Source organism: Drosophila rhopaloa, unplaced genomic scaffold, assembly GCF_018152115.1.
Source record: "Drosophila rhopaloa isolate 14029-0021.01 unplaced genomic scaffold, ASM1815211v1 contig_163, whole genome shotgun sequence".
Taxonomy (NCBI): Eukaryota; Metazoa; Arthropoda; class Insecta; order Diptera; family Drosophilidae; genus Drosophila; species Drosophila rhopaloa.
This window is the reverse complement of record NW_025335043.1, coordinates 12,576,463-12,604,224: the sequence shown is the minus strand read 5'-3', so window position 1 is coordinate 12,604,224 and position 27,762 is coordinate 12,576,463. Positions and strand designations below refer to the sequence as shown.

Below are 27,762 nucleotides of genomic sequence, written 5' to 3'. Positions count from 1 at the left end.
TTATAAAAAATGCAAGCTGAATGTTGAATAATTCATTATGAATCGAAATACATAATACTCATTTTGTTGCAGCATTTGAATGTTGCACTGGGAATGAAAATGAACCAGCCCCGAGCCACTCAGCCAGTCAGCCATTTTCCACAACCACCTACCGCCCACCACCCACCGCAACCCAGTTTTTAACCCACCCGAATTTAGAGCCAGACGGCGGCTTAATTGTTTTTCATATTTTAGGGCCAACACACAACTTTCTCTCGAGCTGACAACCCCGCCAAGGATTTTTTGATGTGCGCACATAAAATATAAAATTAAATTTAGCCATGCTCCAGAGGAAAGCTCAGGGTAGACATTTTCCTGCAGACGATTCGCCATTTCTCAGACATAAAATTGAGGTGAGATAAGGAGAGGTCTGATACCGCAAAGGTAGCGAGTCCTTAATCAGAAGACTAGCGGGAAAGTATCCCGGAATTAGGGCTTTCCTTTGGCCCACCTCTTCAGATTTATGTGCATTTGCATATTTTAATTTATTTATATAAATAAAGTTGGCTAACGACGGAGCTCAAGATAAATATATAAATGCCAAGAGGTTCATTAACTTGGCTCGGTTTTCCTCTTTCCAAGGGAATAATTTATTTAAAGTTTACTTTGTGTTCTTTCATTTGCATGTTTTAGAATATTTACTCATATATTATTTTATTCTTATATTTAGCCTATCTTTTCATTTTGTTAGTAAAAAAGTAAATATACAAATTAAATGCAAATGTATAAATATATATTCACATAAAAGATAGCCTTTATTGTGACTAGTATAAATAGCAATTATGGTTTGCTACCTCAGCATGAACCAATAGCTTTATTTTAAATTTTGTTATGCAAAATAAGCAACTGCATTTTACTAAAAAAAAGCTATTCGCTCATAGAAAATATCACACTAGATATATAAATTAAAAGCCCTTTATTGACTTCACTTGTCCAGCTGCACTTTCAATTACTCCGCGGAATTCTATGCCTTATTTTATTTATTCACCCTGCCAAAATGCACACACCTTCCGCGAAGTGACTGCAGATCCTGTTCGATGTTATAAATCACGCATCTTTAATGGTCGCTGGCCATAAAAAATATGCCAAAGCCATGCCAAAATATTTGGCCAATATAAAATGGTACTGCCTATTTTCGGGCGCACAAATTGCAACAGATGCAGGATAGTACATATATGTATATATATATCCTCATTTTTTTGTTGCACTTTTTGCTGCTCCTGTTGATGTTGATTGCGATGTTGTTGGCAGGACATTACGAGTAGGGAGGCATCGAAGCACGTGCCACGAGCCGAATAAAATGTGTATAAAAAAAACAAGGGTCCGAGTCAGTGGCGCGGTTTATAATCTAATAAGCAATCAATGATGTGAAAAAATGACTGGCAAACCGTTTTAAACGCTGCGGTGCACCACAACTCGACCACAGCAGCCACCACACAACAACAACAACAACCAGGAGGAGAGGGGGAGAGGGGGTGGTGGTGCAGGAATCGAATGTATTTTGGAGTTGGGGTGGATTTTGCATTTTGGCTGATGGCCTTTTTTTCATGTTCGGCTGCACACACAATTGTTGCATGCAACACACACAGCCTGCCAAAGTGTGCTGCAAAAAAAAGGGGAAACATCCTGCGGGGTGGGGAGGGGGGTTGGTGGGTGGCGTGTTGGTCACCAGTGGGTGGTTGGGTGGTGTGAACACAAAGAGAACACATACTATAAACTGTAAATGCCGCACAATGACAGAGTGTCAATTTATTAGGTGCCACAATTTATGACGGCCGAACCGAATCGGAAACCGATACCCAAACTGGCTGCGTTTCGTTTACATTTTAATTTTCCAATAATTGAATATATTTTTCTATATGGCTATTTGTATTAATTGGCATTTAGTCGCTCTTGGCTTTTGGTTTATGATTTGACAGTTTGGCGGGTTTTTCAGGGACTTTTGGGCTCATATTTATTTGAAACAACAATGGAAAATAGTCACGAGACCATCATTTAGGAATTTAATAATATCATTGCGATTTTCCAATTTACATTTTCATAGCTACAGTTTAGTTAGTTGGATATTAGAGAGATTTGGTCACAAAGAAACTCTTTCTTTAAATATTATAAGAGTATTTACTCTTAATTTTTAAAATATGAATTTTTACGTTTCTAAAGAAATTCCATATCAAATGCCAAACCTTTAAAAATAACTGCATAATAAAGTTGAAAACAGGCTGATGTTGAATTCGCAGCGAACTATAAAATGCGTACTATATCTGCGTGTGCCTAAACTTTCAGCGATATTTTAAACTTTTTGTTCGTTTTTGTTTTTTGCTGCGCCAGTTATCGAGGCTTCGGCGTATGCAATAATTTTTTCTAATCGCTTTTTTCCGCCTGTTTTGAGCTGCAGAAAGTTGTTCCCCCCCTCCGCCTCCTGCTCATCAGTTTTCCTTTTGTTTTTCTGGTCTGCTGGAAAGTTGCGTGTGTTTGTTGGCTTTGTTGTTTGTTTTACGTAAAAGTTAACGCATTATTTTGTCGATTGATCGCCGACTGCCATTCCAATCCAATTCCACTCAATTTTTGCCTGCGTTTGCAAAACTTTTTCTCTCTTTTTCAATGCCCGATGTATAAATTACTGCAGTTTTTAACAAAACAATGATAAAAAATTGTGCGCACAACAAAATTAAAGTTTATAGAGTTGCCACGGGGGGGCAGTGAAGATTGGCTAAGCATGATTGCCGCAATTAGTCTGGAAAGTGCAAAGCATTTAAAGCGAAACAAAGTCAAAGCACCAACTTTAATTATAGGGATATACAGGTAAATGAGTAATTACCTTCTGCACATACACCTAAGCATTTGGAATTTTATTTTAAAACTTGGTTTAATTTGCAGTTATAGATTTACTTCGAAATATTTCGAACTTAAAGCAAATATATTAGCTATTACAAACCATTTTGTGTTGCTAGTTTACGACTCACAAATATTTTCAAATAAGCAAATACTAATTTAAAATCCCCCAACCATTTGCGACTGCTGACCCCTTTCCACAGTTTCCACACCCCTGATTTCCATTCAAGCTTAACTCAGCGGTAAAAATTTATTGAACACTTCCATGCTCGGCATTCGTTGATTTTTCCTTTATTTCCACTCACCCAGAGCGAACGCTAAATGCAACAAACATATGAGCAAATACTATCCTAACCCCGGTTCCTGTCCCCTCGGAATACCCATCCCAATGAGCTGTATTCCTCATAATGTAGCGAACGATTTGTATTTTGTATAAATTTTACAGGCAACGTTCGCCGTTTGCCGTTCGTGTTGTTGTTATCGCCGGGCTATATCCGTCGATATATATATATATATCTGGGGGGATTGGGCAAATGGGCGGTAGAACGGGGTAACAGTTATGTATGAAATATAATAAAATTGTACAGGAAATGACGAACAAGTCGAGAGCGGAGAAAGCTCGATGAGGGGACTGGAGAGCTGCTCGAGGAACATTTTAACCATCGAATGGTTTGATTATTAAATCCATGAAGTTTTTCCACATGCAGATGCACTGTGAAAATTAGTTTTTCAAAACAAAAAAAACACCAAAGTTAAACGGATTTTGTAATTACATTTATAATCTTCCATAAACATATAAAGCATTGTTAAGGTTTTTAAAATATATTTAAAACATTTAACTTAGTAGAACTCGGATCTTGTAAAATGACAAAGCAAAGAAAATTAAAATTGATCAATAATAGATATTCTAGTTAAATAAATATATATTATTTAAAGTTTATTGATTTAACTCGAGGTCACACGTTGGTTATATTTTAATTTCTTTTATAACACAACGTTTATTTCTACTTAACTTTCATCAGAAGAATATTTCTAATGTACTTTTAGGCATCTTAAATGTTTCAGTTACAGCTTTAAGTCAATAATAAAACGATCTTAAGTCAATAAAAAATGTTTTTCATATTTCTGCGAGTGTGTATATATATCAAAATTCACTTGATTGCAGTTTTCAAGTGAAATCCTAGCACACTCCACAACGACTCGTTGGCTGCGCCTAAGGGCTGAGCATTGCAGGATATGGCCGGGTTGGATGGGGAAAATGTGGGGGCACCAAGAGGATATAGGAAATATATTCCTATAAATGGGAACACCCCACCCACTTCCCTGCGATGTAATTGATGTTTCAAGTAGCAAAGTGCGCGCCAAAAACTACGAGGCCCAAGTTGATTTTGATTCAGTTGCTGCAGAATTTTAATGAAGTCGAGTATTGGCTGCAAGTTTTGCGACTAAATCAAATTAAACCACATGTGCTTCTTCCTGCTTTTAAGGAAAAGCCTAGGAAATGAGCCCGACTTTGGCTTAGCCCCAAAAACTAATGCAAGTTTTTGTCAGCCACCCCGCACACCCCGCACTTCACCCCTGCACAGCCTATTTGACTTGGCTTTCAATAATGCTTTTCACGCTAATTAATTTTCGGTTTTACACAAACACGAACCCAATCACACCCGCACACAATCGCAGCCACACACTTTGGACCGGCACTTGACAATTTCCCGAGCGTCAAAAGATTGGGAATTTCTTGAAAAAATAAGCAGGGGTGATTCACGGAAAATCTGTCCAGTCGAGGGGATGGAGAATTCGTTTCCTCCCCAACAAACTCGATTCTTTTTTGTAAGAGGTAATCAATAAACAGAGGGGTATATTTGTTTGGGTGTAAAGTGGGTAACAGATTTAATAAATTAAGATTTTTCGGTTTTTTAACTCCTTTACCACATCTTATAAATATAATGAATAGAATATTTAAATATAAAATGATAAAAAAAACATAAAAACCTTTTATTTTACCAAAATGCTTTTTATTTATGCTTTGGCACATTAATTTTTATAGAGCTTAAAAATCAGGCTAAAAGTTGTCATACATGTATTTGATATTTTTTGTTCTATCAAAAATAATTATGAAAAATATTATAAGACCCTTTTAAATGATTAAATTAAAAAAAAATCGTTGGAGTTGTCTAACTATCGTCATTTAGTTTTGTAAATGATTTACCAAAATTCTTATTTCTATATTGTAAAATTATTATAAGCTATTTTTTGTTAGAAACATAAATATTGTATTAAAGTAAAATCAAAATAAAAAGTACAGGGCATACCTTTTTCGATATGCTATCAACTGGGGTACTTATTTATTTTTTCTTACACTCTCCTCACATTAGACATTAGAGAATTTGTTGCCCTTGCCTTTCCGCTGGCGTTTCCTGCTGTGAATTTGGCTAAATTGCATTGCCACGACAACTGCGTCTGAGGCTTGTTGCTTGGGCGAATCAGAAATTGTGGCAGCCACCCCGCAGCCGAGACCGCAGAAGAGCCGCACAAGTGCCGCTTGACTCGGACTGTTTCTGGGAATGGGATTGGATGGGAATCACTCTTCCTTCACGCCCAATTGATGCGGTCTTAACGCCCGACTAGAGGCCAGAAATCCGGCAGAGAACTTAGGTCGAAGGGCCTGCCTCAAACAGGCTGAAGTTGACTCCAAAAAAAACACGAAGGTTTCGGTTTCGCACGGAACGCCTTCTTCCCGGTTCTCTGACATGGGGCGTTTCCAGACAGAAAATGGCGGAAGATGCGAACGCCCCATCGTTTTTAGATAATCCAATTTGGGGACAACCCGGAAAGTCAGCTTTAAGGGGTAAAGATCGATGCGATTTTTAACAGCTTTGATCGGATCACAATTTAAATCAACACTAATTTTTATAAAACTTGAAAAATTATTGGAAATATCTTAAAAAAATTATTTTTAATTCCGCTTAAAATCGTTGTTTAATAGTTAGTGAGTTAAAGTTTAAAGAAACGGATCACAATTCAAAACAACACTAATTTTTATCAAACTTGAAAATTTATTAAAGATATATTGAGAAAACCTTGCTTAATTCCGCTTTTATTGTTGTTAAAAATTATGCTTTTACTTTAAATTGGTTATGTTAAAAAAGATGTATATTTTTTAATCAAACAGCTTTAATTAATAATAGTTAGTGTGTCTAAGTTTAAAGCAACGATACTTGAAGTGCTAACGTGCTTAAAATACCCCAATGTTATTAGCATGACAATAAGATAAACCAGTTTATTTAACTAGAACTCCAAGTTTGCCAACATTTCAAGTCTAGATTTAATATGATTTGATTCCAATTTGTCTTTAGACTTATTCTGCATATTTTGCAAGTAAGCTAAGACATTTTAAATCAAATCAATGCAATCACCTCAAAAGTTTACTCATTTTCAATTAAAATTAATTCAAGTTTATGTTTAGACATTTCCAAATTAATCTTTCTAAAATGCCTAGATCAACATTAATTTAACCATTCATACGATGTCTTCTAGTTTTAGAGGGTATAATTTCAACGCCAGAAAATTAATCCCAGCTTTAAGAAACTATTTTTACTATTGATTAAATTCGCTGCCTGGCTGAGCCATCAAATGCAAGGAGTGCCATGGCTTTTGGGGCCGATTGTAGGAATCCGCCAAGGCAAGCAATCGCTAAGCCGCATAATTATATATAGAATACATAAATGCAGATGCACAAACTGCAAGAGCGAGTGTGTGTGTGTTTCTGATATTCCATATAGACATATGGACTGGGCCCGCATCAGGCGAATCGCAACTCAACTCCACGCAACTCAACTAATGGTCCATTCGTGGCACTTGGTTATTGACGTTGGACTCGAATTGTATTAACAATGCATGCGGCAAGTGCAGCAGCAGAGGCAGGGGTACGAGGGGGTGAGGGGAAAGGTGGGCGGCAAAAGGAGGTGTGGTCCGGGGGAGGGTGGGTCAAGCAGCAAGCGGTAACGATTTGCTTTGATGCCAAAATCGAAGCGTGGTCAACTTCATTTCGCTTAATTTCGTGTTGAGGCTCACAAATGAGGTACAGTACATATTCAATATAAGGAACTAGGTTTTCAAAAAGTGTCAACCGTTTTTTTTATTTTTTTTTTATGTTTAAAAAAAATTGTTTTTTCATAAACTAAGTGGACTTTAAATAAGCGATTGGGGTAGTAATGAGTTTTAAACATATTTTAAGTCCACCAATAATTACTCTTTTCTAAGTTTAATTTAACAGTAACGGATGATCAGATTTTTATTCATATTATTAATTTAAATGATAATTTAAAAATATTCTATAATAATGATTCTATAATATCCCTTATATAAAAACTAGTTTTATAAACGAAATTTAATATTAAACATTTATTTTAAATTTAAATTTTAGTTATTAAAGATTGAAGTTAATAAGGCAATTGTTTATTTTCATATACTTTTGCGTTATTTAAAGTTGGAGTTATGTATGTTCTTTTATGCGAAGTTTCACTGTAAATAGAGGGGGTGGTGTAGGGGCAGTTCGCGATGCGTGTCCGCTAATCTGCTGGCTATGGGATCGGGAATCGGAGGGCGGTGGGCGATGGGCGGTGTACAGTGGGTGGTAGATGGTAGGTAACTCCCTGTGCCAGCCCCCCCGCAACCCCCTTTCGATGCATGCCACTCAGCTATGACATTTTGGCAGCGTCGAGTGCACCAAGACTGTCAAATGAGTTGTAATGAAATCTCACTCAGGACTCTGGATATATATACCTCTGTCCAAATGTGTGTTCGTGTGTGGGGTCCAGTCAGCTTTGGTCAGCTGCACATATAATAAATAAATTATTTGGCATTTGGCGTGGCGTATTATTGAAGGCAACTGCAGCTGGATAGCCACACACATCCACATACACACACTCCCATTCAGGCACACACAGTCGCACAGCAGCGCCATCTGTCGTCCGCGTTTTGAGACAGATTTGGGCATTAGCGTGATTAGTCTCAATAGTCGCTAGTATTTAGCAGCAACAGCCTCATAATCATCAGGCGAAACTAAGCTTGGCAAAGGTACATCATAAAAAGACCAAATACAAATGCATAGGAGACAATAGTTTGCAAATTAGTTCATATTTATGGCAGCTAACAAATCATTTCAAGGAAATTTTTTCTTATTTTGAAAATTTATAAATAATTCATAATAACTATTAAAACATAGGTTTCTTTTTTGCCACATTCAATTTGAAAAAACTTTCTGCGTTATTGGGGCTTTAGCTATTTCGCACCTTAATGCCAATATGAAGTTAATATGTTTACTTATTTTTAATTTATGTGTGTATAGTATCGGGTTTTTCTCTAAGAACGGATATAAACTGTTAACGAATTAATAGTAGTGACGGATTAGTCATCCTCCCAAAATAAAGCAATTTTACACGGCGAAAAAGAAAAGCTTGTGAATAATATATAATTTGCGGCGTAATGAGCTGAAAAGTAAATCCATCCATTGCATGTTCGGGGCCCATAAAACTAGGCAACGATTTCTGAGAACATCGCCACAATGCATTGTCTGGCCTGTGGAAATGCAGGGGGAAGGACGTGAAAAGGACGAAGTGGAGAGGAGCACTCTCAGTCAGTCACATGGCAAAAAGTTACAAGTAATACTTAACGCTAAATGGGCACAAGTGCCCACCTGAGCCAGAACTACTTCAGTCCGATGTGTGTGTTGCTTTTTTTTCAGCACTACCCGTGCATGGAAATTTTTGTAATGAAGTTATCGACAAGGTGGATCCGAATCCAGCCACTAACATGTGTAGAACAATATGCAAATGTTACTTTGTTATGCAATTAGTGAATTCGATGCAAGCCACTCGACTGTCGGCAAACAGACAACCGCAGCAACGACAACCAAGTCGCCACTCGAAGGTTCAGTCAGCCAGTTAAATGTATCGTTGACGTTGCAATTTGAATTAGAACATCGATGCATAAGAGTCGCTATGGTTTGAACAAAAAATTGCCCTTTATATAATAAAATAACTCAAAGCTAAAAAATACAAATAGACCCCAGGGAACTGAGTTATAGGACTAAAGAGAAGTAATTGAAAAAATGTATCATTAACCCTTATGTTTTAATATACACAAATTTATCTACAAAACTAACATAATAGATCTTCATAACTATTCTAGTTATTATACTCACTTTTTTGGTCAAATGTTGGAATGCCATACCTCGTTAAATTCCTTATAAAAATTCCAATCAATTGGCATTCATAGCTTACAAAATTTGTTTAAGCCAACATGGCAAGAATCATGATGTCCCTTATGAAAAATACTACATTTCCAAATTAACCCGCAATAACGTTTTATATTGGGATCTAAATTCACTGAGTATTTATTCTTCAGGGAAGCTATATAAAAAATATTATAATTCTATAAGATATATAAATAATTAATGTAGCCACAATCAACACCACATTCGCTTGTGTTACAAAAACGTCACAGAAACAAAAAACCCCTTTTACCCATGGATGTCAAAGTACAAAAAATAAAAATTAAACGAAAATAGGTCGATTTTGCATGTCAATCAAATGCCAAAAGGTGGGCGGGAATTCGAAACAAGACGAGACAAGAGGCGACGGCACATCGAGCGCTAACCAAAGCGAGTCACACAATTAGTTGAAGCACCACTCAGCCTGCTAAGCTCCTCCTTGCAACTTCCTCCTCACTCATTACTCATGCCTGCATTTATTTATCCGCATTCGCAGGCCAAGATGATGGAGAACTCGCATGCTTGGATGGGCGCCACCGGCTCCACGCTGGCAGGTTTGTAAAGAAACCCAGTCAGGGTGCTGGAAACCATCTGATCGTGGACCCTCCCATCTTGATCTTTCAGCAGACAGCTACCAGTACCAGCTGCAGTCGATGTGGCAGAAGTGCTGGAACACCAACCAGAACCTGATGCACCACATGCGCTTCCGTGAGCGAGGTCCTTTGAAGTCCTGGCGGCCCGAGACCATGGCGGAGGCCATTTTCAGTGTGCTGAAGGAGGGCTTGTCGCTGTCGCAGGCTGCCCGCAAATATGACATCCCGTATCCCACATTCGTGCTCTATGCGAACCGGGTGCACAACATGCTGGGTCCCTCCATCGACGGTGGGCCGGATCTGCGGCCCAAGGGGCGTGGCAGGCCGCAGAGGATTCTCCTGGGCATCTGGCCCGACGAGCACATCAAGGGTGTCATCAAGACGGTGGTTTTCCGCGACACCAAGGACATTAAGGACGATAGCCTGGCCGCTCATATGCCGCCCTACGGTCGACATTCGGTAGGTAATTACTGCAGTATAATTATCTGAGCTGTAAATGGTTAATGGCATTAAACGAGATTCTTTGGCACCGTGTTGAAATTTTTGTTTTCATTTTTTAAAATTAAATCATTTTAAACTAAAGAAATAAATCTGAAATTAACTTATAATCTATGTATCTAACATTGCTTTTCTTTTTTTTTTTATAAATATTTGTATAAGTCAAAGGTTAACCAAACATTTTTGTTAAATAGAAAATTCAATTCAATAGTGAAGTTTAAAAGTCTTAACCGAAAATTAGTTTACGTTGTTAATATTGGTCTTAAAATAAGTTGTATTTCATTTACGTTTAATACAATATATGGCCTTTTATATATTTGACTTTTAAATCAACTGATTAATACGAATTGTAAATCGAATAAAAACTAAATATTGCAATAGGCTTATGGATAATTTTCATTTGTTATATAACTTTTTAATAAACTTCTAAACTTATTTGAAGTCAAAGAATTTAATAACTTATATTAGTTAGCCCTATTCAAATTGTCTTCTTACAACTAATGACTTATTGACTTGTAACTAAAAATGTTTACATTATATTGGACATAACTAGTAATGTTTCTTGATAACTATAAATTAGTGTTTAAATGCCAAGGCAGCTTAGCGAAGTGTACTGTAATAGGGCTGTGATCCTCGAACTGAACTAACTGCTCTCGGGTTAGCCCGCGTTTCCCTTGCAGGACCTGCCGCTGAGCTATCCCGGCGCAAGTGGCGCCCTGGCAGGCACGCCCAGCTCATTGGCCTGTCCGAATGGCAGCGGTCCGCAGGCGGGAGTGGGCGTGGGTGTGGGCGTGGGCGGTGAGCAGCACATGTCGCAGGAAACTGCCGCTGCGGTGGCCGCCGTGGCCCACAACATCCGGCAGCAGATGCAGATGGCAGCGGCCGTGCAGCATCAAGGATCTCAGCATCAGGCCGTTCCGCCGGGCCTATTCAACCTGCCCCCCACCCCGGAGTGGGTGGTGGCGTGGGTGTGCCGGGAGCGGGCGGAGGCAGGGCCAGCATATCGCCGGCCTTGAGCAGCGGCTCCGGCCCAAGGCACGCCCCATCGCCCTGCGGTCCCCTCGTCCCGAATCTGCCGCCCAGCATGGCCATCGCCTTGCACCACCAACAGCATCAGCACGGGGTAAGTCGGGCTGGGGGAAAACCAAGGGGAAAGTCACAGGTTTTTGTAATAAATGATTTTATACAATTTTTTTTTTTTTGGTTTTTCAATCATAGTTAAGTTTTTGCCTTAATGTATTTGCTTTCACTTAATACACACAACTTACAACCCATAGCTTGACTTTAATGCATTATCTTATACTCAAGCGTGATAATATTTTTTGTTTCCAAATCAGATTAAAATAAACCAAATTATGGATCTCTGAGGAAAAAACGAAATAATATAATTTTGATTAGAGCTGCAAAAATATCTATAGTAAGAGCATAGACGTTTACAAAAATATAACCAAAGAAATTAAAATGTAAAGTAGTTAACATTTTTTGGTTATTTTAAAAATGTTTATAAAATTGTTGTTTTGTTGATGTTAATTAAACACACTTCTACCCCTTCTTCTCCATCCGATCTGATCATTGCAGGAAAGAAGACCTTGTGGCTGTCCTTTTGGTCCTTGGCCATGCCCCCACCATCATCATCAACAGCAGCAGCAGCACCACCATCAGGTGGGCGGTGGCCTGCCCCACAAGTCCGGTTTCGGCGCCAGTTCCAGTTCCTCCGCCTCCACCTCGATGGGCCAGCATGCGCCCAAGGCCAAAGGCAGTCCGCTGCGCAGCGAAACTCCGCGGCTCCACTCGCCACTGGGCGACCTTGGCCTGGACATGGCCGGCTACAAGCGGGAATTCTCGCCCAGTCGCCTCTTCGCCGAGGATCTGGCTGAACTGGTGGGCGCCAGTGTCTCATCTTCCTCGTCTTCAGCGGCCGCGGCAACAGCTCCGCCGGAGAGATCGGGGGGAGGGGCGTCGGCAGCAGCGGGAACAGATGCGCCCAGTTCCTCGAGCAGCGGTGGCATCAAGGTGGAACCCATAACCACCACCAGCGAGTAAAATGGGCACGAAATGAGGAAAATTATAAGGGAAAGTTATAAAATGAAAATGAGTGAACTGAAAACTTAAGCTCCAGCTGCTTTACTTCACATATGTACACCTATACCTTGGTTAGTTAACTACATTTACATTAAATATTGTTTTAAAATAGAGAACAACTTTTGCTCAAAATTATTTTAAGTTGAACTTCATTTTGCACAAAAAACAATCTATGTAAGCAACCAGTTCATATTTGAATTAATATGAAATGCAGGATTTTTTTAGTAAATAAAATTATTCCATTTAACGAGATCAAATCCTATTATACATAATATATAGAAGTGTTTGTTTAATTCCATGAAAAATCGTGGCTTTGATTATATTCGCATTTCGAATATGTAAATAAACTAGATGTAAACGATAAATAAATTTTCAAGTTTTCTCCTAATCTTCGGTATTTAACATTCAAAATTTCCTATACATGATATTCAAACGAATTTAAACCTAAGCTTTAAAGATACTTTTCTTAAAATATTTTAAAATGTACGTTTAATTTGACTAGTCCAAGGTATACGTATATATTTGCCAGTTTTCCATTAGGTTCCACGCGATCTTCGTCACCTAATTTATATTCCTAGCGTACTTATTGAATCAAAATTTGAAAGTATTATTATGTTATAGTCCAGCAGTCTAACTAAATAAATAGCGATCGATCTCTTTAGTTGTAAGTTACAGCAGAGGTGGAAAGAGAAAACCAGGAACATTCCAAAAACCATCCGAAACAGATAATGAAATTTCAATTCAAACCGGAACCGAAACCAATACCAACTCCAGCAGCATATTAATTAGGTGTAAAAGAAATCAAAAGAGTTTAAGCGATTTAGCTTGGTGATTGTGTGCCCAAATTTTGTTAGGTCTATAATTTATATAAAACGAGAAGAAAAATGTACAAAATTATAAAAGAAAATGAGAAGCACTTGTAATGGCTTCGAACGCAAATGGAATCAACTAAATTTAATGTTTAGGCTTAACGAAAAAAAGAAATTCACAAAAAATGCCTTTCGGAATTAAATTCAGCGATGAACACACCGCAAACAAAATTTGTAAAAAGAATGAATCAAGAAAAACACAAGAGAACTTTTTTAAACGTATTTATACAAGCAAAATTTTTAGACAAAATTTAGAATCCAAATTTTGTATAACGACTACTGCTGCGATCCGGAAGAACTTGTGGCCTCTGATTTGAAATTATTGGCTCCCCAACGTATACCCTGAGAATAAATTCCTTTAATTCCCTTACTAGTCCCCTTCTAAAGTGCCTTTTCTAGCCTTAATTTGGACTCTGCTCCACTTCTGTCCCGGCCCAAAAATCAGTCCGCAGATACGCAGCAGGATTCGTTGGTTTATTTGAAAAGTCTGGCGACATTATACGGATTGAATATCGAGAGGACATATATATTTTGGTTGACCCCTTTAGGCATACTTTCGGCACCGTTTCGTTTGGCAAGCACACAATTGATTAATCGGACAAGAGTTAATTACGATAATGGATAAACACAACTATTTTTGCATACGCAAGAACATCTACCATAGCCATAGCCCGTATATACACACACGATATATAAGTATCTATGTAATCCCCAGTCCCCCCAATAGACTTTGATGTTCCACACGTATCGAAAACTTAACGAGTTACTTTCGGAATAGGATGTAATATAAACAATGGCAAAAGTTAGCAGTTAAACATCTCCTGGATATGTGTATCTTTGTACGATCTGGACCAGTGTCCAAGTCCAAAACTCAACATTTTCTATCAACTTTAGTGCAAACTTTATGTTCAAATTAACTTTAAATGTCGAAATGAATGTTCTAATTAATCCAAGAAAACAAAAAATCGAAAAATGGAAAATCGAAACGAACAAAAGTATTTTATAAAAACATTGAAAAGTAACCCAACCCAAAGCGTTTTTTTTACTGCCAATCAACCCATTCATTAGCCCAACTTTGAATGCGATTTGGCTTAGTGTTTATTGGGGTATATCATAGTGGATACTGGAAAATATCTTTGGAGCTCAGAGCACAAGAGGAACGGCCTCGGCCGGTGGCTGATTGATCTCCTGGTGGCGCTGGAGCAGCCCGAGGCACTGGTGCAGGCACTGGGTGCTGGCCGTCGATATTGCCTTGAGCAGGAGAAGATCGGGATCCGTGGGCGAGAAGGAAGCACAGTCAATGCTCTCGATAGCTCTGGCCAGAGAAGCGTTGCTGCAAAGAAATATATTAAATAAATGAAATACAAATTAAAGGGCAATTCTTCTGACTGACTTCAACAATTCAAATGGTTTAGTGGGAATATCAATTACATTACTTTAGCCTTCTTAATCCAGTTAAAATCAGTCACTTGATATACAAATTTAGCCATAAATTGATCGACTTCCAACTATTTTCCCCTCAAAAATAAGCTATTTACTAATGTCTTATACCATTGTTCCGTGAGAAACAGGGCCTGACGAGCGGACACCATGGCATCGGAGGCGGCTAGCAGTTCCCGCGGGGGCAGCGGTGAGGAGTTGCTGATGTCCATGGCCTTCATGTGGCTCTCCACGACTGCCCGCAGGCCGGAGACCCACTCCTGCCTGGCTCTGGCATCGTTGGCCCGCAGTTTCACCGTATCGCCCGAGGCACAGGCGATGGCGAAGGTCCTGGAGTCCTCGTCACTTGGGTAAACCACAGCGCCAGCCAGCTGCACCTGGCCTCTTGGAGCGCTGGCTAGGACGTGGGGCGAAGGAGCGATGTCATCGCCCACCGTCGAAGAGTCGCACAAATAGTAACTCAGCGATCCTGTTTTTGCATCCACCGTGAACCAACGGTACTGCCATCCTAGAAAAAATTGGAGACCCTAAATTAGCGATTAGATTCTGAGGGGTTATAAAGTACATTATTATTGGTAAATCTAAAGGTTGAAAACGAAAAAGGTTTTTTTTACTACCTTCACAAATATTAATGTATTTAAGCTAAATAAGTCGCGAAATACCAGATACTTAGTTAATTTAAAGAGCTCCAAATAAAGCTATGATTAATAAGTAAAATGTTATTTTTTGAGACTTTTTCTCTTTTAGGTCGAAGAAATCCGAAGTTCCATTTTTTTAAAATAAATATTTGTGGTAATATATTGCATTTTTAATTGTTTGAAGCCAGTAATGTGTAGAGGTTAGTCATATTTAAGCAAAACTGATGGGCAAGATAAATAAAGATTATTAAAAAGTGTTATTTAACACAAATTCCGATAGATTTTGTGAAACTCAACTTACCCTTCATCACATTAGTGTATTTGCTGAGCTGGCCACTGAGTTTCAGCTTGGCCGATTCCCGAATGATCCTGTTCAGGTTGCTCTCCATTGTGACGGCGGTATCCTTGGAAGTCAGGTGCTCCTCCCGCGGAAAGTGGGTGCTCCGCGGGACAAAATTTGAGGAGCAAGCGGTACTTCCTGGTAAGGGGGCAGCTGGCAGTGGAGGCGTGGCCTGCCTCGGGCGGTTCTTCTTCTTGCGCTGGCGGAACGAGTTCTTGATTTTGCGTAAAATGTTTGCAGATATATTTATTTTTATTTTTTACATTAAAAACTCAGCAAAAGCAAAACAATGAATCAGTGTGACCCTGGATTGTGAGTTTGTAAGAGCTCTCAGCCCATCGATAAAACTATCGATAAAAGTACCAAGGACTGCTTGCACTGCTTGCCAGTCAGGGTATTCCTTTAATTTTTTGGGGGATTAAAAATTAATTACATAAAAGACCATCGTTAATATTTTGAAAGGATTATCTGTAGTACATGAGTATTTTCACCGAAGCTCTTCGATATTGATTTGACTTTATTGTATGGATACTAGAAGCGAACTAAACGACAATATTCAAAAAACCACAAAACTTGGAAGTTACAGTACAACTTCCGTATGACTAATTTTTCACAATATTATAACAATTTCAATATAATATTTAAGAGTATTTCGACTTTATAGGTATTGACTATATCTGATTAAGAGTTTAAGCTTTAAAAGTTCAACTGTAGAATTAGAGTAAAATAAGAGTAAAATTACTATATATATATATAACTCAATTTTGAGTTTTTTAAAAAGAAAAGGAGATAGGGGATCGGGTAAGCTGCATACAATAAGCATGTATGTGGACCAAAATATTTTTCACCATTTTTTTTTATATTCGTACATATGTATAAACTTTTTTATTTGGTTGTTTTGAACATTTGTACGCTCTACGATAAGCTTGATTTTCTAAAAATAAGCTGGGAAACGCTTTTTCGAAAAACGAAAACCAGTTTGTTACAAATTAAAAAATGAATGTTTATTAAGATTTAATTTTAATCTGAAGAGAGGTCGTATGAGTCGAGAGAGTCTGACTCCGAGTTGTCTGAGTCGATCAAATCTAATTTGTAAAGTAAACTGTAAGAACAAAATTATAATTATGTAAGTGATTGGTTGTGTCACTTATATCAGACTTACATGGAATTTTAAAGAAGTGGTTTTTCCAAGTAAAGCCAGTTTCAGCGGTTTTTGGAGTGAAGGATTCCTTATAGATTTCAAAATTGTGTTAACTTCGCTCAAAAAGATAGGAGCCATTGCCACCCCTAATTCCAAATCAATTTTGACGAAATCGAGCATTTGACAAGACTGAAAAATCGGCAATAAGATATTGATATCTAAGTGTAGGTTGTTAAATGCTCTCTCAATGTTTAGATTTATAAGCGATTTAATTTGCGATATTTCACGTATCTCATCAGAACATCTAATTACTGTATGAAGTTCTTGTAAAGTTGACTCACTTTTCAGTGCAAAAGCCCGGAAAAGTTCACTGAGAGAGCCCTTTGCCTTAAAGATGATTAAATTTTTTAGTTTTTTTATGTTCGCCAAAATTTCTATGCCCGGAAATTTCTTTAATTTGCAACTTAAAGACTCCAATGTTTCAATTTGAGTCAAGGATTTACATATTTAAATAAATTCTGTACGGGACGGATTCGATTTACAACCAATTCTTCAATATTCGACTTAGCTAGCGCCGACAAGGGTTGTAAGTCGCAGGACCTAGAAAAACCGCTCTGCAATGTTTTCAGCGACTTTATTTCAGAAACCCTTAAAACCTCTTCGGGACCAAATACTTCGGAATGTCGAAAACATTTAATTTTATTTTTTTCAGCCAATTTTGTGAAAAGTGCGACTAGGCTTCTTCCTCCTCCGTTTATACACAAGTCCTCAAGATTGTTCAACTCAGCAAATTTTTCAATTCCAGTTAAATCAAATGCGGTGCATGTCAGTTTTCTAATGGTTTGCATTTGTTTCAATTTTGAGATGCCTTCAAGTCGTATATTTTCCAAACTCGTAAAAGACAGTTCGATTGAACTTACATTACTGGTGGCGAATGCTTCGAAGAGTTGATTTAGTGAATCAGTAATTGTGGACACTGTGATGTGGAGAGTGCTAACGTTTTTAAGTAGGGCAAGGGATGACAGAGCATCAGCATTACACTTACTTTCCATATCAATCTGCACCTTTCTCTCACTCATCCTTATTTTAAAATCTTTGCAAGCTATCGTAGTTTGTATCCGACATGCAGATAGCAGATTAAAGACTAGCTCCGAAGTATTGGAATTAATGGGCTCGCAGACATGAATTAGTGCGTGTTGCAAGTTAGTTAGTTTACATAAATACTTAATCGATTCCCACTCAGATAAATGGCACTCCAGAAATCGAATTGATTCTACTTTCGCTAGTTCAATTGACTCTAATCGATCTATTGTAAGCTGAATTATGCAAGATTTCAAGGCGAATGTCCCTTTTGGGACCATTAATTGAAATAATTTCGCAAGTGAATTACGTTCTTTTACATAAGTTGGTGTGTTTTTTATGACCAAGTGACTTAGATTGGGTAGCTTTGAAAAGCATTCCATCTGACTTAAGCTCGAATCTTCATGTATTTCAAGCACAAGTTCTCCTTTATTGCTGTCAAACTCCATTAGGACACCATCATGTAGAGGAAAGGTTTCAGGGGAATTCTCCATTAAATTCTTGTCTTCCGGAATTTTATGTAAATCGTATTCGCATCTCACAAAAGTCTTATTAGCATATCCAAAATTGTCAAAAGGCTTGTACATGCGAAAACATCGCAGTGCGTCAACTATCTCTATCGCTGCACTTTTATCGCATTTACAATATTCGATGGTCAGTGTCAAAGGTTGAAGGCTTTTTGGTCTGCGCCATTTTCTTAAATCATTAAAGAAAGGCAATGATGAACCGCTTTGTTGAATTCCAGTAATGATAAAAGTTTTCAAGTTAGGTAACTTGGCAAACGATGCAAATTGAGCAGCACCGCTTCTCGGATTTAGCGTAATGTTTAGCTCCTCAAGGTTTCCGCAATGGGGAGCGATATCGGAAATACTTCCATGGATTTTAGTGCCCTTAAGGGACAAAACTCTCAAATTCGGGTTCCAGATGCAGAAGTTAACTATCGTTTCAGCAGAAATTTTACCCCTTATATCAATTTGTTCTTTGTTGTCCTCCCAGATGCCTTAAAAAGTTAATTAAATAAATTTAAATGATGTAAGTTTAATAAAGTTACAAAAAGTATATTAAAAATTCTCACTTACCTTTTATGTCAATCGTTAAGTAATCATCACCAAAAGACAAATTAACATAGAAAGGACTTTTTTGGTTGTATGATTTTATAAGTTCTTTCCAGAAAAATAGCTTTTTCGCTCTTTCATCGATTAGTAGCTTTGTAACCCTGCACACAAGAGGCAACTTAAGAACTTCAAACAGACGTTTGTGATGAGTCTCAAGCAACTCCAGGAAAAACTCATGGGCCAGTACAAAGTTGATTAAATCATTATACTTTAACATTTCATCACATAGGTCATTCGTGTTGCAATCAGCAATCACATATTTTAATATCTTCAGAAGGCAATCGCCGTCGAAAATAAATTTGTCGTTCTCGTCCATTTCCTGGGATAGTTGGGTAAATTTTCGAAGCACAATTTTTCAGAACAGTAGATGTTCACTTTCACCTAGAAAAAATTAAAAATATATAGCAAATTAGGCTACACTTATCTGAATACATTTAATGAATTCAAACCATTTTTAAATAAAATTACAATTTTATATTACAATAATACATTTGAGCTAATACACATAAAACAAAACATAGTACTAACATGAGTATTTCCAACGAAGCTCTTCGATGTTGATTTGACTTTATTGTGTGGAGTGTGAATGACAATGTTCAAAGGAACACAGAACTAGGCAATTGCAGCACAACTTCCGAATGACTAATTTATAAAAACTAAGTTTAGTGTGTATGGAAATTATGTAATATATATATATATATAAATGATCCAACCTTTGGGTGGAACTCAACGCCGAACTTTGAATAAAAACACAATTAAATGCGGTGCTGTGTCTTTATTATTTGAAAATTGGCTTAAGACTAAATTCTTGTGACAAAAATCTTACTTGTTTTGCCCTTTGTTTGCATAAATTTGGGAGCGGGCAAACGATTTTTTTCTGCAGGCAAATATGTTCAAAAAAATTGGAAAAAGTAAACTTTAATGTTTTCGAAAAAGTTCGACAATTTTCGAAGATTCAATACTTTCATACTAAAGGTGGGCAACAAAAAATAAATGGGCCAATGATTAGGGTATTCAAATTTTATAAATTCGATTTTAGTCGACCAAACTTCTTTGAGCTCATTGTTTTGTAATAACTGCAAGGGTATATAAACATCGGCTCGCCAAAATTTATATAATAATAATATTACACATTTTCTCCTCTACCCCCGATTTCCAGTTTAAATCGATCTTGGCAATTCTTTTCTGAATGAAAAGCGAAGTGCTTATGTACATATATGTAAATATGTATGTAAGGAGTCGCTTGGGAAACAAAACTAGCCATTCAATAGTTCAATTAAAGTGAGGAAGCAATATTTAAATGGGACCAATTTTCGAATCCTGTTCAATATCATCGTTTAGGAAAGTTAATGTTTTCGTTTGTTTTTTTTACCAAAATAATTTACATTTTTTGGAAATGGCTTTGATTAGTTGAATTTGTAAAATTTGATAAGACGTTCGTACTAAAATATTATATGGGAATATACGTCATGGTAACCGTTATAACTTTTCCAAATTTGTAGCACGTATGGTGACCGGTATCACGACGTTCATACGGACAGACAAACGGACATGGCTGATCCACTCGACTTTTGACCCTGATTAAGAATATATATACTTTATAGGCTGGGAAACGCTTTTTTAATACTTTTAAACAAATACAACGTACCCATCATAACCAAGAGTAACAGCTAAATCAATGACTTAATACATTTTTATATTAAAGTCAGTCATATTTATATTTATAATACATATTTCTGCTCAGCCAGAAAGGAGATTGAAATTGTTTATTAAGTTTTCATATTCATCTTGGTCGGAGACGTCTGAGTCGTCGGAATCTGATTCGGAATAATCAAATAAAAGTCCTGCAGTCGTATATAGATCTGATTTATATGTGTAACAGAAGACTGTCAAGAATGCTTCATCTATGTCTTCTAACTGTTAAAACAACATTATTATTAACTGATAGGTTGTGTCACTTATTTATTTACTTACATGTAATTTTGAATGTAATGTGGATTTTCCACGTAAAGCCAGTTTCAGCGGTTTTTGAAGTAAAGGATCCCTTATGGATTTCAAAATTGTGTTTACTTCGCTTACAAAGTTGAAAGCCATTGCCACGCCGAATTCAAAATCGACTGTGACGCAATCGAGTTTTTGACAAGATTGAAAAATCGGCAAGAATATATTGCTATCTATGGTTAGTGAATTATGGCCATTTGAAGGATTTAGGCAGATGAACTTATTTTCTCTTTTATTATAAATGATTAACTTTAAAAGCGATTCAATATGCGATATTTCACGTATCTCATCAGAACATATAATTGGTGTCTGAAGTTCTTGTAAAGTTGACTCACTTTTCAATGCAAAAGCCCGGAAAAGTTCAATGAGAGAGCCCTCTGCCTTATAGATGATTAGCTCTTTTAGTTTATTTATGTTCGCCAAAATTTCTATACCCGGTTCTTTGTTTAATTTGCAACTTAAAGACTCCAAAGTTTCAAGTTGAGTCAAGGAGTTACATTCGTTGAATCCAATCCAGACTTTTAAGTCTAATTTTCTAAGAGTAATCGGTGACTTGTGAACCGAATCCCACAAAAGATGTTCCAATGGGCTTATTTCATATCCCAAAACGTTTTTAATTACTAAGTGCTCCAGATTTGCTAATCGAACTAACATCTGCGTACATTCTGCATTAAAGAATCGTGCACTTAATTTTTTTAGATTTGTTATTTTAGAAATTTCAGACATTTCTGTTATCGTAAGATTTTTGTAATTAATTTTCAGGTGCTGCAGCCTGGTAGTACTATTTGAAGAAAACGCTGCAAATAAATTCTGCAGGGAATCGCTTGGATCTACAATCAATTCTTCAATACTCGACTTAGCTAGCGCCGACAAGGATTGTAAGTCCTGCGTGTTAAAAAAACTGCAGTGCAGTTTTTTCAGCGACTTTATTTCGGAAACCCTTAATACTTCTTCGGGAACAAGTTGTTTGTCAAGTCTAATACTTTTAATTTTATTTTTTTCAGCCAATTTTGTGAAAAGTGCGGCTAGGTTTCCTTTTCCGGTTATATACAAGTCTTCAAGATTATTCAACTCAGCCAATTTTTCAATTCCAGTTAAAATTAATGCGGGGCATGTCAGTTTCCTAATGGTTTGAATTTCTGTCAATTTTGAGATGTCTTCAAATCGAATATTTTCCGAACTCTCATAAAACAGTTCTTCGATTGAATTTACATTACTGGTGGCGAATGCTTCGAAGAGTTGATTTAGTGTATATGTATTTGTGGGCACTGAGAGAGTGCTAATGTTCATAGGTTGGGCAAAGGATGAAAAAGGATCAACATTACACCGTCTTTTCATACTAATATACACCGTTCTCCCTTTCATCTTTAATTTAAAATCTTTGCAAGCTATCTCAGCTTTTATCCGACATGCAGATAGCAGATTAAAGACTAGCTCCGAAGTATTGGAATTAATGGGCTCGCAGACATTAATTAGTACGTGTTGCAAGTTAGTTAGTTTACATAAATACTTAATCGATTCCCACTCAGATAAATGGCACTCCAGAAATCGAATTGATTCTACTTTCGCTAGTTCAATTGACTCTAATCGATCTATTGTAAGCTGAATTATGCAAGATTTCAAGGCGAATGTCCCTTTTGGGACCATTAATTGAAATAATTTCGCAAGTGAATTACGTTCTTTTACATAAGTTGGTGTGTTTTTTATGACCAAGTGACTTAGATTGGGTAGCTTTGAAAAGCATCCCATCTGACTTAAGCCCGAATCTTTATCTATATTAAGCACAAGTTCTCCTTCATACCTTTCAAACTCCATTTGGACACCATCATATAGAGGAAAGGTTTCAGGGGATTCCTGCACTAAATTCTTGGCTTCCGGAATTTTATGTAAATCGTATTCGCATCTCGCAAAATTATATCCTAAATGCTCATAAAGTTTGTACATGCGAAAACATCGCAGTGCGTCAAATATCTCTATCGCGGTAGATTGCCTTTTATCGCATTTACAATATTCGATGGCCAGTGTCAAAGGTTGAAGGCTTTTTGGTCTGCACCATTTTCTTAAATCATTAAAGAAAAGCAATGATGAACCGCTTTGTTGAATTCCAGTAATGATAAAAGTTTTCAAGTTAGGTAACTTAGCAAACAATGCAAATTGAGCAGCACTGCTTCTCGGATTTATCATAATTCTCAATTTTTCAAGGTTTCCGCAATGTGGAGCGATATCGGAAATACTTCCATGGATTTCAGTGCCCTTAAGGGACAAAACTCTCAAATTCGGGTTCCAGATGCATAAGTTAACTATCGCCTCAGCAGTAATATTTCCCATTGTTTTAAATCGTTCAGTGCACTTTTTATACAGGTTATTTGTTTCTATAAAACGAAAGATATTTTTAGCTCTGATGTAAGTTTATAAAGTTACAAAAAGTATATTAAAATTTCTCACTTACCTTTTATGTCAATCGCCACGTAATCATAACCAAAAGACAATTCAACATAGTAAGGCCTTTTTTGGTTGTATGATTTTAGAAGTTCTTTCCAGAAAAATAGCTTTTTCGCTCGTTGATCGATTAGTAGCTTTGTAATCCTGCACACAAGAGGCAACTTAAGAACTTCAAACAGACGTTTGTGATGAGTCTCAAGCAACTCCAGGAAAAACTCATGGGCCAGTACAAAGTTGATTAAATCATTATACTTTAACATTTCATCACATACAGTGACAAACTTAATTATTGGCACAGCAAGCATGTTAAACTTTGAGGCTATTTTTCTTCTTATAATATGCTGATATTAAAATAAAAGAAAATATTTTTAGATAGAATCATTAATTTTATGTTAAATACAAGTGACTTCATTAATTTATCTTTTATAAATAATTTATTAAAAATAAATAACCAAAGAATGGACCAAATTTGCCTGAACAAAATTATTGGCACACTTGGGTTTTAATTAACTATTTTGTTAAAATTTTATCGATTTGGCCACTTTTTTTTTTAATTATCACATTTGCCTCTATAATCTTAATGGTATAATGATTAATTTTATTGCTAAAATTGTTTTAGTGCCTTAAAATAAAGGAAAAGTTGTTTGACTTTACAAGGTAAAAATAAAATCAACCGCATGTGTCCAAAAATTAAAATTTAATAAGCAGGATCAATGCAAATCGAAAGTCAACATTGGGGAAAGGATGCCCAGAAGCCATTTTTCCCATTCGGAGTCCTTTGCTACATTTTAAAGGACCCACGCAGTTGCAAAATGCAGGGCACACTGGCTAATCCATGGCTTTGAGAGGCCAGGAAAGCGTAAGGATCGTATAAAAGGACAATGTCAACCCCCAGATCTTCTCAACACGTATCGAAGTTGATGATAAGAAGGAATTTTGTAAGGATATTCACCCAACAGCCTTTTTTTAGGCCCTGCATGATGGTTTCTACAAACGAATTGCTCCTAGAAAAAATCCATCGGCTTGAAAAGGGTTCTAACATAAGCTCTTTGCTTGGGGAAAGGATAATTAAATCATACGAGAAGGTTGAAAGGACCCAAAAGCCAATTGGCATACTCAGATATAAATTTCGCTGCACTAAAAGGTTGTTTTTGACTTTTAAAATCTATAGATTTTTTCTATGTTCAATTCGTTTATAGAAACCATCATGCAGGGCCTAAAAAAAGGCTGTTGGGTGAATATCCTTACCAAAGTCCTTCTTATCATCAACTTCGATACGTGTTGAGGAGATCTGGGGGTTGACATTGTCCTTTTATACGATCCTTACGCTTTCCTGGCCTCTCAAAGCCATGGATTAGCCAGTGTGCCCTGCATTTTGCAACTGCGTGGGTCCTTTAAAATGTAGCAAAGGACTCCGAATGGGAAAAATGGCTTCTGGGCATCCTTTCCCCAATGTTGACTTTCGATTTGCATTGATCCTGCTTATTAAATTTTAATTTTTGGACACATGCGGTTGATTTTATTTTTACCTTGTAAAGTCAAACAACTTTTCCTTTATTTTAAGGCACTAAAACAATTTTAGCAATAAAATTAATCATTATACCATTAAGATTATAGAGGCAAATGTGATAATTAAAAAAAAAAGTGGCCAAATCGATAAAATTTTAACAAAATAGTTAATTAAAACCCAAGTGTGCCAATAATTTTGTTCAGGCAAATTTGGTCCATTCTTTGGTTATTTATTTTTAATAAATTATTTATAAAAGATAAATTAATGAAGTCACTTGTATTTAACATAAAATTAATGATTCTATCTAAAAATATTTTCTTTTATTTTAATATCAGCATATTATAAGAAGAAAAATAGCCTCAAAGTTTAACATGCTTGCTGTGTCAATAATTAAGTTTGTCACTGTAGGTCATTCGTGTTGCAATCAGCAATCACATATTTTAATATCTCCAGAAGGCAGTCGCTGTCGAGAATAAATTGGTCGTTCTCGTCCATTTCTTGGGATAGTCGGTAAATTATACTTTCACCTAGAAAAACTGAAAAATATATAGCAAATTAGGCTACACTTATCTGAATACATTTAATGAATTCAAAGCATTTTTAAATAAAATTACAATTTCATATTACAATAATACATTTGAGCTAATACACATAAAGCAAATCATAGTACTAACATGAGTATTTCCAACGAAGCTCTTCGATGTTGATTTGACTTTATTGTATGGATACTAGAAGCGAGCTGAACGAACTGTGTGTGGAAATTATTTAATATATATATGTAATATATATAGTGAAATTATTGAGTTTGAGTCGAATAAATTATCCACCCTTTGGGTTAAGAACTTTGAATTAAAACACAAATAAATGTCGTGTTGTGTCTTTATTAATTGTATTCGATAATTTGAGAGTGCGGCGCGGCATAGTACTAAAATCACTTCAGTTGTTGATTACAATATGTTATTTAACACAACCGCACGCTCTCGTCGTCCGCAAGCGAGTAATCAGGGTACGCATTTGCATAAAAAATATTAGGAAACAGGCTCGTAGGCAGAGAGAGAGAGAGAGAGAACAAAGCAGGGAGAGTTTTTTCCCTTTACAGAATCTTCTTGGTTAAACCACTAACCATACATCAACGACATTATTATTTCATACAACGAAAATGGACGCACAAATTTGTAAGCGACCGGCCCCAGAACATGATACAATAACATAAGGTAGTATCGTCGGCAAAATCAGGTACCCCTACAATCATAACAATTTTATTTTAAGATTTGAATATATTTTAGAATTAAGAATGATTGTAGTGGTACAATTGGACCGCATGTTGGCCAAACAAAACTTATTCTGCCCAAATATTCTATAAATGTAATCCCTCTTATGTCAAACTACAATCAAATTGGGCTGGTAACAAGTGATTCCAGTAAAATAAAATAAAAATATTTCATGCTTTATTTTACTGGAATCAGTTGTTATCAGTTGTGGTTTGTTATGGTTTCTTTTTCGCTTTTATAAAAATCGCGTCATGTGCGTATAGATTTCTTAACATGATTTTAATTTGACATACAAATAAACCAGATGTTGGCCAAACAAAACTTATTCTGCCCAAATATTCTAATTTTTTATGAAAGCGAAAAGAAACCATATGGTTAATTTGTATGTCAAACTACAATCAAATTGGCCTGATAGCAAGTGATTCCAGTAAAATAAAATAAAAATATTTAATAGGCACGAATTTTATAGATTCTGCGCGCTTGGTTGAGCAAAAGTGGGCATCTTTTATTTTTTCAAAATAACGAATTTTAAAGGGTGGGCAAACGATATTATCTGCAGGCAAATATATTCAAAAAAAATTTGAAAAAGTCAACTTTAATGTTTTCGAAAAAGTTTTGAAGATTCCATATTTTCAAAAAAAAGGTGGGCAAAAAAAAAGGGTGCAAAAATGTGTTACTAAAATTTCAAAAATTCGATTTTAGTCGACCAAACTTCTTTGAGCTCATTGTTTTGTAATAACTGCAAGTATATAAGCTGCGGTATATAAACTTCGGCTTGCCGAAGTTTGCTTATTTTTTGTTATTACTTATGTTATAAACAGACATGAGAAATAATGTTTAGAATGACTAAAAGTTTTTCCTTTTATTGAAAAGAATTTAAAATATTGTTTGTCTTATGAATCGGGATCGGGCAAGCAGCTTACAATCAGCATATGTGAACACAAATCATAAGTATGTATGTATGAACTTTTGTACTGCGTCGCCCTGAACATTTGTACGCACTACGATAAGCTTGATTTTCTCCAATTATTCGTTTTTGAGAAGCTGAAACAAATAAAGCAGTCGCTTGGGAAACAAAACGGAACTGGTTTTGCGGCTAGCCATTCAATAGTTCAATTAAAGTGAGGAAGCAATATTTAAATGGGACCAATTTTCGAATCCTATTCAATTTACGAAAGATAATGTTTTTTTTTTTTTTACCGAAATAATTTAAATATTGTTAAAATGATTTTGATTAGTTAAATTTGTACAATTTTATAAGAATATCCTTCATAGTAACCGTTATTACTTTTCCAAATTTCTAGCACTTATGGTGACCGGTTCACGACGTTCATACGGACAGACGAACGGACATGGCTAGATCGACTGGCTTTTGACCCTGATCGAGAATATATAAACTTAATAGGCAGGGAAACGCTTTTTTCATACTTTTAAACAAATACAACGTACCCATCATATCCAAGAGTAACAGCTAAATCAATGATTATTATATATATATTAATATTTATGGGAGTTGAGCACTCGTCATGCTCAGCCAGAAAATAAGTTGAAGGCATAATCTCCGAGATTCAGATACCTGACTGTGTCTGTTTTTTGC

At 36.5% G+C, this 27,762-nt stretch overlaps 3 protein-coding genes across 5 annotated transcripts in view; 1 reads left to right on the top strand and 2 right to left on the bottom strand.

Moving 5' to 3' along the window:
• LOC108051064 (protein bric-a-brac 1) overlaps positions 1-14,202 on the top strand; it is a 69,723-nt gene extending 55,521 nt beyond the window's left edge. The window contains 6 exon segments of the mRNA XM_017133016.2: positions 9,642-9,699; positions 9,770-10,197; positions 10,917-11,114; positions 11,148-11,172; positions 11,175-11,359; positions 11,815-14,202. Of these exon segments, the coding sequence (XP_016988505.2) occupies positions 9,642-9,699; positions 9,770-10,197; positions 10,917-11,114; positions 11,148-11,172; positions 11,175-11,359; positions 11,815-12,279 (1,359 nt within the window). The 3' untranslated portion in view covers positions 12,280-14,202.
• A 65-nt stretch (positions 14,203-14,267) lies between these two features.
• LOC108051065 (oxysterol-binding protein-related protein 11) lies at positions 14,268-15,931 on the bottom strand. The gene is made up of 3 exons (XM_017133017.2): positions 15,567-15,931; positions 14,739-15,135; positions 14,268-14,520 (listed from the first exon to the last, which is right to left on the bottom strand). Exons 1-3 carry the CDS (start codon positions 15,652-15,654, stop codon positions 14,331-14,333), a joined length of 675 nt encoding a protein of 224 aa, XP_016988506.1. The 5' UTR covers positions 15,655-15,931; the 3' UTR covers positions 14,268-14,330.
• A 404-nt stretch (positions 15,932-16,335) lies between these two features.
• On the bottom strand, positions 16,336-23,656 carry LOC108051055. Of its 3 annotated transcripts, none has more exons than XM_017133002.2 (6): positions 23,392-23,656; positions 20,916-23,314; positions 20,590-20,858; positions 18,906-19,322; positions 16,768-18,826; positions 16,336-16,707 (listed from the first exon to the last, which is right to left on the bottom strand). In XM_017133002.2, exons 4-5 carry the CDS (start codon positions 19,255-19,257, stop codon positions 17,238-17,240), a joined length of 1,941 nt encoding a protein of 646 aa, XP_016988491.1. In that variant the 5' UTR covers positions 19,258-19,322; positions 20,590-20,858; positions 20,916-23,314; positions 23,392-23,656; the 3' UTR covers positions 16,336-16,707; positions 16,768-17,237. The 3 variants fall into 3 exon arrangements, with proteins under 3 accessions (XP_016988491.1, XP_016988492.1, XP_016988490.1); XM_017133001.2 differs by having other exon boundaries at positions 16,353-16,707; XM_017133003.2 differs by lacking the exon at positions 20,590-20,858.
• Between the last annotated feature and the right edge of the window lie 4,106 nt (positions 23,657-27,762).